At 37.3% G+C, this 11,664-nt stretch overlaps 2 protein-coding genes across 5 annotated transcripts in view; one reads left to right on the plus strand and one right to left on the minus strand.

Moving 5' to 3' along the window:
* cdh5 (cadherin 5) overlaps positions 1-3,983 on the plus strand; it is a 106,593-nt gene extending 102,610 nt beyond the window's left edge. For both annotated transcript variants that reach the window (XM_078932293.1, XM_004076947.5), the window contains exon 15: positions 1,458-3,983. In XM_078932293.1, the coding sequence (XP_078788419.1) occupies positions 1,458-1,842 (385 nt within the window). In that variant the 3' untranslated portion in view covers positions 1,843-3,983. The remainder of the gene's footprint in view (positions 1-1,457) is intronic.
* A 323-nt stretch (positions 3,984-4,306) lies between these two features.
* Positions 4,307-9,078, minus strand: LOC144984195 (uncharacterized). 3 transcript variants are annotated; one of them, XM_078932294.1, is made up of 6 exons: positions 8,204-8,322; positions 7,081-7,169; positions 6,786-6,919; positions 6,254-6,387; positions 5,244-5,369; positions 4,307-4,955 (listed from the first exon to the last, which is right to left on the minus strand). In XM_078932294.1, the coding sequence occupies exons 2-6, from the start codon at positions 7,083-7,085 to the stop codon at positions 4,860-4,862; spliced, it is 495 nt and encodes a 164-aa protein (XP_078788420.1). In that variant the 5' UTR covers positions 7,086-7,169; positions 8,204-8,322; the 3' UTR covers positions 4,307-4,859. The 3 variants fall into 3 exon arrangements, with proteins under 3 accessions (XP_078788420.1, XP_078788421.1, XP_078788422.1); XM_078932296.1 differs by having other exon boundaries at positions 4,709-4,955; positions 5,295-5,369; XM_078932295.1 differs by having other exon boundaries at positions 7,081-9,078.
* Positions 9,079-11,664: the final 2,586 nt, after the last annotated feature.

Here is an 11,664-nt window from a genome sequence, read left to right on the forward strand (position 1 = left end):
GATGGAACAAGCTGTGAAGTCTTAAGGAAATCAACCACTGAGATTTCTGAGTCTGTTAGGATGCAAAAGATCCTTTTAATGAACACAAGGATCTACTTCCTTGTAGACAAGCTTGTGGTAGAACTTTTTAACGAGCATTTTCATGCGTGCAGAGTGTTCGTTACTAAAGGCCTGTTCACACCGGGACGAATTTCGCCGGCGATTTTCGCCGACGTTTAACGCCTCGTGACTAAACAAAGGGCACCAACGAGAGTGTGCACACCGACGCGAAAAAACGCCAGCCGTTAAAGCGTCAAAAAAAAAAAACGCCTCGGGTTCGTTTTTTTTTTTCGACGCGTCGCGTCGAAATCTACTCGACCAATGAGAACGGCGCTTTTGCTCACGTGTCTGGAGCTTCTGAAGTTACAGTAAAACACAACTTGGGGGCGCTCAAACACAAAACTGCCTTGCTGAGCACACATACCAGCGAAGAAGATAGACGCCAAGTAGCGTCTACACAGCCGCGAAGCAATAATGACGGACATTCTAAAACATCCCCGAACCAAGCACCAGTTGGAGCTACTGGTGCTTGAAATATTCATGTTTTCTTTGTTTGATTCTGACAAGCGTGTAAATACTTGCTCTCTTCTTCTGAGTGAAAAGCGACTTTAAGAAGCGTAAAGTTGCGCAGCGCCACCTTGTGTACAGGAGTATTTCTGTTTTACATTAAGCGCCATCTAATGTCAGGGAATGAAATTGCATGTTCACTCCACTCATCGTCAGCGAAAATCGCCTGGGTGTGAACACAAAAAACGTGGCGAAAAACGCTGGCGAATAACGCCTGGCGAATATTCGTCCCGGTGTGTACGGGCCTTAATGGAAAGGATTCCATTAAAGCATCCATCTTGCCATTCGACTTACGAAGTGCCTACAGTAAAGATGACAACATTTACATTGTACTTTTGTTTTGTTATAACAATGATCAAGGTTCTCTTGTGCCCAAAATATTATGGTGCTTGGATGATTTGTTACTCTTAATAAAAAGTTGAAAAATCTTTCTTAAATGTCAAAATCGTCAGTTGTTTGTTTGTACACATTGACATAAACATATTTACCTGATATTACGTTATGTTTTTGACTCCTTATAAAATTAAAATGAACATAAGATAAAAAATGGTTTGCAAAGAGAAAACAAAACTGAGGATGTCAGTTATGTAACACCATTGTGGAGTTAAAACAGTAACACTTAGAGTGTAATTTTAACACTGGACTGGTGAGAATTATATAAACACTGGCAAAGTGTGACAATTGACACTATGCGAGTTAAATTGACATCGCTTTTTTGCTTTGCTTTGTAACAACTAAGTATACTAAGTTGGTAAAAGTTTCCTTAACATTTAGCCATAAAAATGCTCTGTGATGTCTGGAGTAGACATTTCTGTTCCATCATTTTAAGGATTGGTTCAACTCTCTTTCAGCTACGACGTCTCGATCCTTTCGTCTGCCTGTCAGGATGGCTCACTACTGCGCCACTCGGACCACCACGCCCACCCCTCTCTGTACGCAATGGTCCAGAAATCCCAGCATCGCCCACAAGCCCCTGCTTGTAAGGGCGACATGGCAGCCATGATCGAGGTGAAGAAAGACGAAGCAGATCACGACAGAGACGGATTTCCGTACGATACTCTCCACATCTACGGCTACGAGGGACCCGAGTCTTTAGCTGGAAGTCTTAGCTCTCTGGAAAGCTCTTCGTCCGGCTCAAACTTGGATTATGACTTCCTCAACGACTGGGGTCCAAGGTTCAAGGCCTTGGCTGAGTTGTACGGAGTAGACAGCTCCGACTACTACCATCAGTACTGATGGAGCGCCAAAACATGATCGAAAAAAGCCATAAAAAACATCCTCACACTGACCAACAGTCATCAGGTGGGAAATATACGCATACATCTATATATATTCACGTCCATGTTCTCTAGAGACTTCTTCTGCTTCAGTACTCACCTGTAACTAAGTGAATCCATCAACATGTTGTGACTCTGGTTCAAAATCCTTTAGTTCCTAATCACAGAAGAACTTCCACGATCACATCAATCTCTGTTTACACTACAATGTTTTAAGAAGAACAATGGGAAGTGGAGAAACTTCATCTATTCTGCCAACGTCGCACAGGTTTTGCAGCAAGAGAACTTTCTTTGGCCCTATGACAGGTGAATTAGACGGCTGCTGGCCAGCGATGTTGCCCCGTTATCTCTGCTTTTCCTGCATTTATGTCTTCACAGCACTGAATAGAAGGGAAGTTTTTTCAGACGTACTTTGTCAGTAGATAACAGAACCAGACACTTATTTCATTGGTAAAATGATGACAATCAAAGTTTGAGTTTTGCTTATGATTGTTTGAAAATTACTGGAACTTGAATCTTTATCATGAGAAGTCTTGTGCTCTTTTCGTACTTTTGTGTGTTTGCTTTCAATGACAAATATCTAGATTTTCAGGATTTTGAGGTTTGGTAAACATCTGGGCAGCTTCACAGCCCAAAGCTCCAAAGGTTTTAATGTATTTTGTATTTTAAAACACTATTAAGGAACAGTAAGGAACAGTACAAAGGAACAATCTTAGGGTAGTTTAAGCTCAGGAAGGCCAACATGTTGGGCAGTCATCCATGTTTTGTGACTAACAAATAATTATAAATTTAACATGAATTAAAAGGAAAAAGAAAGATGTAACAGTGACCTCTATTTCTGTAATAGAGTCAAACAACTTGTGCGGTTTTGTCCATTTTAAGTCATCTACCGTTCTGACAGCAGAACAAACAATAGACAGGCGGAAAAGACTCCTCTGCTGCTCTGACAGAATTACAGTCTGCTCCCAGCTTTTATTTGACAGAAACTGTCACGACCATTATTACTGCGTTGAAAGCTGTGTCCTGAGAGGCCCATTCAAACAAAAGTAATTCACAAGAATCAGGAAGCTCTGACTTGTTGAGTTGCTGCAGAGACTCTGATGAGGCTTGGATAAGTTTAACCTCTCATCCTTTCTGGCTTCTGTTGGGTGTTTCTGAGCAGAAACATGTCAAGTGAAACTGAAATTTTACATTTGTATCCAGTTTTCATCCTAACTCAACAACCGCCAGTGTTGCACATAAAAACATGTGAGACACAACTCAGTTAAAACAAATGAATCCCTGTTCACATTTTAGAACTGTCCTCTAAAGCTGTTCAAAATAAGTCAAATACTACTGTACTACTTTTAAAAACTCTTTACAGAAATGTATTTGTAATGTATTTGTTTAGACCGCTTTGCTTTTACTGTCCTTTTTTTTCAGACCTAGCAAGTATATAGATTTAATGTATAACTTCCACTTTTAAAACTAAGCAAATCTTTTACGTATGGCTCACCTAAGCACTACTAACCTTAAATGTGAAAACCTGTAAAGCTTCAGCTAAAACCAACAAAGTGGATCTGATGCTGAATGGTTCTAGTATCAAGAATAAAGCTGGAGATCGTGCGAGGCTCTAAACTGGCAGAACAATGTTCACGTTGAAAAAAAAAACGAGTTTGGAGCAAGCAGAGCATTTCTCTTTTTATTATATCACAGTACATATTTATTCTACTAAACCAATTTCATGAAATATGTTAAAACTCTGTCAGTAATCGTTCTTATTAAACAAAAACATGGGTGGTCCTTCTATATAGTCCCACACTAGTTCCTGTGAAGTTTCTCTTTTGTGTCTGCTCCACCTCAGCTTTCAGTGGGGAAAACCACGGCAGCTCAGAATGACACAAAAAACCCAACGCAACAATTCAGTCTGTTCAAAGGAGAAGAAAACATTTACAACAAACAGAAATGAATTCAGTTTTTCAAAAAGAAGCAAAGCAGCTTTGATTGAACACAGTGGTCAAACATCCCTCCTCTTTCGTTTGGTTTTCCCTGCATTCATCCTGCACTGAGAAACAATTTGCTAGTGTTTTAATAAAAACTGTTGGCCTTTGTGCATGTTAATGGTCTCACTATACACTGTCAGAAAAAATGTGCAAAATTTGTACCTTTAGAGGTACAATGGCTTGTCACTGGGGCAGTACCCTCAAGGGTACAAATGTTGTACCCTTTCATATAGGTGCGTATCTGTACCCTTTCAGTATGTACCTTTCAAAGGCAAATATGTACCTCTGTGGACAAAATTGTACCTTATAGTGCTATGGTACCATAATGTACCTTTAAAAAAGGTACAAATTTGATCTTTTAAGGGTACTGCCCCAGTGACAAGCCTTTTGTACCCTTTGATGGCAAATTTGTACCAGATACAGCACATTAAAAGACCAGTATACTGTTTATCACATTTATTAAACATTCAAAACAATTACAATTCTGACATTTCACAGTATGAATGTTTTAAGCTCCACAGTGTCACAACAGGATGCATATATTTACAATTATTAGCAATTTTACAATAATGAAAAATCTATATTTTTCCTTCAGTTCACATTGCATTCATTGTAACTATAACCTTAACATTTGATCAATTGTAAACAGCACATAGCACTTCAGTTACCATTTTTAAACCATGAAATAAAACTTGTGACATTAACAAAAGAAGCATTAGACCTCATTTTAAGTACATCTTTCAACTGCATTCTACATTTTCTAAAAATAGTAAAAAAGTAAACTTATAACCAAGTTTAAATGCATAATTTAAATAATAAAATGCATAAATGTGATAAGATAATATTGATACGAATTCTAAAAAGAAGAACTATAAAACACACTAAAGATTACCAAGGATTACGTTTTATGTCAATACCTAGTAGATCCTCTGCAAGCATCTCTTCTCTTGCTTCTTTGGAGACTTTGGCTAATGGAGCTTTTCTTTGAACAAGCTCAAGCAACTTTGGCACAATACTGGTAAACGTCGTCCTTGAAGCGCTGGCTTAAACTGACAGGTGATGGATGCATTCGGTCAACTTCATCAAACAACTGAAAATTGAAAAAAATTAGAAAATTAATTATTCACTTCAAAAAAAAAAACAAAAGACAACATTCTAATATTCTTTGTTGCCTCTTTCATTGCCATTTCCCTTTAGTGATCTCATTGTATAAATATTACTTGGCTTGAATGACTATATATTTATATATGGGTTTAGAAAATTACAATGTTTTTACAATTGAGTTAAAGCTGTTAATGATCATTTTAGCAGATGTCTCAGCTTATATTGACATTCTAAATGTATTTTAAGCTGAGAACTGATTTAAAATGTCACTGACCCCTGAGGTTGTCTTCAAGAAAGGGTACTTCTTTAGTATATCCTCTCGCACCTTGCTGTACTGGATATGCAGGACGTTCACATGACCGTCAACGGATGATGCATCCTCACCAATGACAGCAACCACCTATTGGATCAAATTTAAAAGTCCATATTAATAATAAAAAATACAACTGCAAGCACTGATTACTGGGGTAATAAAGATGAGATGATGTTTAAAGACAGTTTGTGCAGAGTGGTTTGGAGTTGATCAGAAATTAACTTCTGAGTTGTAGGCGGGGCTATTGACACAGTAGTTACCCTCTGCTGATGTCCGATCATCCCTTTGTTTACGCCCTCTCCCTCTAGCTTACAGTCCTTCCAACCTAAAACTAACATTAGTGGTGAAACCAAAATGGTGAGCAATATTGAAGCTTTCCAGCCATAGTTTAGATCAAGCTCAGACAAGTATGATGAAGATGTTAATGGATCTGTTTGTCTGCAAGTGGACGCATCAGAATAGAGCAGAGCAGAGGGACTCGGACCCACTTCATTTCATGTGGTACGTCACAATAGAGACCTTCCTCAAACTGCATTTATTTTGTCTGTTCCTGATTCATCCCAATTTGAGTGAATACTCAGATGTGCAGTGTTCTTTTAAACGTGCCCATCATGAGAAAAATACTGCGACATGTTAAAAATGGGGGACCCACTCAAATGAAAGTTTTTTTTTAAAATGTAGCATTTTTATGATGACATATTGTTATAAGATTTAAGAATAAAACTGTGTTTCTGAATATTTATTTTCTCAAATTGGGATGAATCAGGAGCAGATGAAAAGATGTCATTTGAGAAAGCTTGTAGTTGTTACGTACAAGCTACATTTGGCAGGCCACAAGCTCCCTGCTCCGCTTGTCTTCATTCTCCTCGTCTGAGTTGGCATCTGGCTCACATCTATAAGGCTGGATAGCTCCAATAAAGACAGCCTGACTTTGAATGCTTAAAATGACTGTGAAAAGATTATTTACTTACTTTGGCAAGAGAGGTGTCTTCAACTCTTCGTCTGGTTGTAGGACTGTGTTGTAATATTATTGTGTCATCTGAGTCCACTTCAGTATCTCCACTTGAACTGGTATTGCAGCTCTTTGCAGGACAACTCGGCTGATCTGTCAAAGTATTAAAGCCTTCAGTTACTGTAATATTTAAATTAGTATGATAGCAAAAACAAAAAAGTAAAAACAACGATTTTTAAATACTGACCGACTTAACAGTTTGGCAGATTTATTATCTTGTCTAAGACAGCAATAGGATAAAAAACTCACTTATTTGCCCGTGTTTTGTTCCCCACACTATCCTGTCAAATAAATCATTAACCCTCAGACTCCTATTGATGCAAATATACAATCAAAACTCTTCAGCTCAAAAATGTTCTTAATTTAGCATGTACTTGAAAGCAAAAACACAGATTATTTCCCTTGGAAATAAATTCAGGCATCAAAGGGGAATTTACCCAAAACCATTCAAAACAAAATAGATAAATTACAATTTAAAATAAAAACTTCACCTTCTGGATTTGTATCTTCGGCCAGACAAATTTCCAACACACCAAGGTTTGGGTTTTTCACCAGGAGATCAAAAACCTGCTCATCAACTTCTGTCTTTTTAAGTCCAAGGTTGGGATGTTGAACTTTTTGGCAGCTGTGAACACAGCAAAATTATGTTTAGAATACAGCAAAGAAATTATCTTTAAATTAAAAAGCAATTAAAAAAATCTGTTTGCATCACAGCTGACAGTTTATCCACAAAGTTGACTGATTCCTGTAAAGAAAAATGCTGGAAATTGTGATGTTTCCACTCACCGCATTCCCAAAAGGATTTGAAGGTCAGCTGAACTTCAAAACTTTTTTTTTTTGGCGTTCGACATGTTCACGCACAGCTTGCATCTTTCCTGGTGGGAAAAAAAATAATTACAAAAAAGAAAAAACATTACAACACCAAAAGGTACCAACACAGCATTTATTAAGATCCAAGCCCTGTTCCAAATAAATTAATACATTTTAAAATCGTAATGGGAAATATACAGTTCACACTAGCTGCCACAGCAATGTTGCAGAATTTGCAGAACTGCTAAAAAAAAACACTGACGAAAATGCACTGGCTTCTAAGGGCCTACAGATTTATTTCTTGGAAGTTCATTTAAAAAAATTATTTTTTCCTGGTTTATAGATTTTTGGTATGGGAAATCGTGACGAGTATCTGGAATCACGGACCTCCATTTAAAAAAAAATCTCTGCAAGAGAATGATCAAAATCAACAACACAGTGTAAACTTCGCTTGACCAACAATGAGCGATCATGACAACCTAAACAGTCTGTCACTGTCTTGCATTCGAGAAATGGTGGCTGCGCGCGCACAGCAGCTACGGCAGGCTGACATATAAATGGGAAAGACCGCCATACTGCGGTGTAAAAAAAAAAAAAAACGTTATTGGACTTCTACACATTACAGATGAAAATGATTAACGCATTGAATTCGACGGACCTGATAAATATCAGTAGGAATTATAGAGCTGGTCGTTTCAAAAGTAGCTGGCTTCCTTACTAAGAAAGACAGAAAGAAAAAAGAGGGGGGGAGGGGGGGTAGGCAACAACAACCGGTGCATCAACGCCAGCGTACATCGGTAAACGGCGACAGAATTATCTAGTGAAAAAATGTATATATTTCAATGTATTTAACGGAACGCGGTACAACACCAATAAAAACAACAGCTCAATTTATTTAATGGCTGCATTTAGCTGAACTTCAACGGCTGAGGCTAACAGTTACTAGCAAACTCCCGCTCGTAGTTTTCCATCTCCTCACAGGCACATACACGGTGGAACAGCAGCATTCCACTACACAAAAGTTATTCCTTACAGATAAAATAAGCGAACCCGCTTAAAACAAGTTTACAACTTATTTTTGAGCAATTAGCAGACTTACCTCAGTCACAGCCTCTATCTTCCTCCGGCCGCTGCGGGATAACAAAATGGCGGAAGAAACGAAAATTAAGAAAGTAGAGTGGGCGTGGTCTCGCTGGTTTACTCCAACATATTTCCTCTACGTTTTTACACCTACTTAAATAAAAATTACTGAAGGTAACTCCGAAAACAGTACTCTCTCATTTTTCCTGTGTAGGTACAAAAGCTTAAAGGTACTAATATGTACACATAATGTAACGTAGTAACAGAGAAATTTACTTTTTTATGAAAATGTATGATTAGAAAAAAAATAACTTAAATTAACAGCTCAAAGACTAGAAATTTAAATTGAACTTAGGCCAAGTTAAAGTACACCATATAAGGTTAAAAACATCAAATAATTTTGTCTACATTGTGCTTTTGCTCTAAATTAAAGGCAAAACTTAAAACAGCTCTTATACAAGTAAAAAAAAAAAAAAACAGGCTCACACTAATACATGTTTAAAAGTTATTATCTTGATGCTCTGCACAATCAATAAAATATGTGCTTGTGTACTGTTCAGAACTAGTCATAAAAGATGTGTGGTCTCTTAAATATATTTGGTTATTTTGTGCATCTTTTCCAAATAACCAACAACGTATTAAATGATTTTGGGTGACGTTTCATACACTTTGAATTATTACTTTTGTCACACAAGTGATTGTACCTTTGTTTGTGGAATAAAGGGTCCAAATATGGGCCCTCTGATGGTTGGAAACATATTTGTACCTTTTTTATCCTTAAATGGTACATATGAGTACCCTAAGGTGTAATTATGACTCACTTAGGGTACAAATTCACCATTTGTACCCTAAGTGTTCGCAAACGTACCCCAACCGTACCCTTTTTTCTGACAGTGTATCTGTGATCAGCTATAAAAGGTCACTCGTTGTGTTTTTCCATCACATTAATGATAATTTGAAACTCATTAAGGGTCAGTGTGCTTCGGGGGGCACACAGGTTTGGTTAGGACTTGTTTCCCTAAAAATCTAGCTAAAAATGTCATTTGATAAACAGAGGATCCACATTCCTGCACCTCCCTCTCAGCCTAATGGTCTGCCTCACATTACATCTCCTCCCGTCCGTCTTTGTCCTTTAATCAGCTAAACTAAACAGCTCACCAAACTTCCCGTCCATCTGGGACTGTGCCCTCCCCTTCCCGTCCGTTATCGCTCCCATTACCCAGCACATTGTGTTCACTTCCTGTGTGCAGCCTGAGAAACAATCACTGTGCGGAGCAAGAAGGGTTGGGGCAAGGAGAGGCCTGGCATGGAGTTGGAGGGAGCTGAATGGGAGGAAAATTGTGGATTTTTTTTTTTTTTAAATCTGATGAGAAGAGAAATTTCTACATTTCTGGTTGCAAACTTAATTTTTAAGTGTGTTGAATAATCTGGTTATTAAGGGTCCACATCATTTTAAGATCCTGGGAAAACAAAAGATTTTTGGAATAGTTTTCTTTTTTTTGGCAACCACCTTTGTTTGAGTCAGAGAGAGTTAATCAAGTCAAGTTTCAAAATGAGCTTCTTTATTGCTTTACTATTGAATCACATTTTAAACTTTAATGCATCCATGAAGCGCATCAAAAGATTTTCAACCTACAAATAACCTACAAATAAGAAAACAAACCATATGAACAGTAATCATCATACAACAAATTAGATTTTACATGCAGTTCTTGCTTTTCCCTCTTTAAAACCAAAAACAGTGGTGGTTCAGATCAAAATGAAAGAATGCTGACATTGTCTTTTATATGTGTATTTTACTTGGTATGACTTGTATGTAGAAAAAGTCGTGCCTGATTGCAAAATTTCTTTTTTTGCCTAATTTCTGTTATTTTTTGCTGTCTTTTTTTATATTTGTGTTTTTCAATGTAAAAAGGGAGGATTTTTTTTTGAATAACAAAAAAGTGTTTTGGGCATAAATGGATACCCAGATATATGTGAGGTTTCCCGCTTGTGTGTCCACTTGTGTTAGTGACTAGTGACTGTACCAGCGCACACACGTGAGTGTCCAATTTAAAAAATGGCAACAACAAAAAAAAAAAAAAAACACAATGTAAATACAGTCGGGTCGTTGAGGGAGCAACATGTGCCTTTATTCTTGAAAAAAAAATACTGTAATTTGTGTTTTTCAAATGGGGAACACAATGTTTTTTTAATGTTGTTTTTTTATGCTGTATAGCTACTTTGAATTATCTGACATTTGGAATTGTAGAATCATAATAAACATGCCAATGTTTTCAAAGTGTTGCTCTGAGCTTCATTTTAAACTTTCACATCAATTTCGATTCAAAGTAAATAAAGTATGAAATGGGCTAAAGGGAAACAATCAGGGAGCCGAACTCATTTCAAACGAATTTCAATTAATTGCATTTCCCAAAATTTTGTTTTCCAAATTTGAGGGGAAAAAAACAACTTAATTAACCCTTGTGCTATCCTAGGCACTTTAACATTGGGAGTTGGGTCATCTAGACCCACTAGACAGTGCTCTGAGACTTTTTTTCTTCAATGATTTGTGATCTTCACTGGTGTCCATGGATTACATGAAATCTTTCCACCTTTATCCACCTTTGTCATGGTAGGGAGAACACGTCAATGGAAGGGTGGGGTCATCTATAGAACAAGGGTTTCACAAAAGTCATTTCTTCCCAACAGCCAGGTATTTCTTAGATTTCTTATTGTTGAAGACTATCTAGGCTTTAGTACAACAAGAACTTAATGACCCACTCCAATGAAAATACTGTTTTTGGTGTTTTTGTCATGATGGAGGACATATATAAAGAAAACTTGAAACTCAATTTCTAAAATTTTCTCTGCTCAAATAGTTGTGAATCAGAAGCAGAAGAAAAAAATGTTTAAAAAAATAGTATTATCTATTATTATTATTTCTGTTTATTTAGCCAAGGTCAACACAAGAGATTACACAAAGAGCACATTTAGAAGTGTTAAACAAAGAAAACACCAGTACTGCTATATGAGGTTCCATTTGTGCCAAAAATATGTTTTTGTGTCCACTGTCTATGTCTTTGGTCCATTGTCTAAGTCTACTGAACGAGTTCATTGAACATTGGTTCATCGTTATGTTTAAAACTTTGCATTTGTCTTTGTTATTGTCGTTACCCCCTGTCGTCTCACTTTGTCGTCAGGAAAGTCCTTAGCAACCGTTGCTAGTGTCGTTATCTACGACGTTATCTACGACGTTATCTACGACGTGTCGTTAGATCTTGTCTGTTTCAAATTTGGCCAAACTTGTCAGACAAGTCCTTTGTACGGCCAGTAAATTTTATTAAAGACGGTGCTAGCGATAACCATGACAAACACGCTTTTTATAATGAACTTTATTGATATTCCCGCAAATGCGCATTGCCAGAAAGGGGGGGGGGGGGGCACATGCGCTTTCATGTTCCTGAAGCGACTCTTGCCAATTGTTTCAAGTTATTTAGA

The sequence above is a fragment of the Oryzias latipes genome, chromosome 15, assembly GCF_053564925.1.
Source record: "Oryzias latipes strain Hd-rR chromosome 15, Olatipes_Hd-rR_3.1".
NCBI lineage: Eukaryota > Metazoa > Chordata > Actinopteri > Beloniformes > Adrianichthyidae > Oryzias > Oryzias latipes.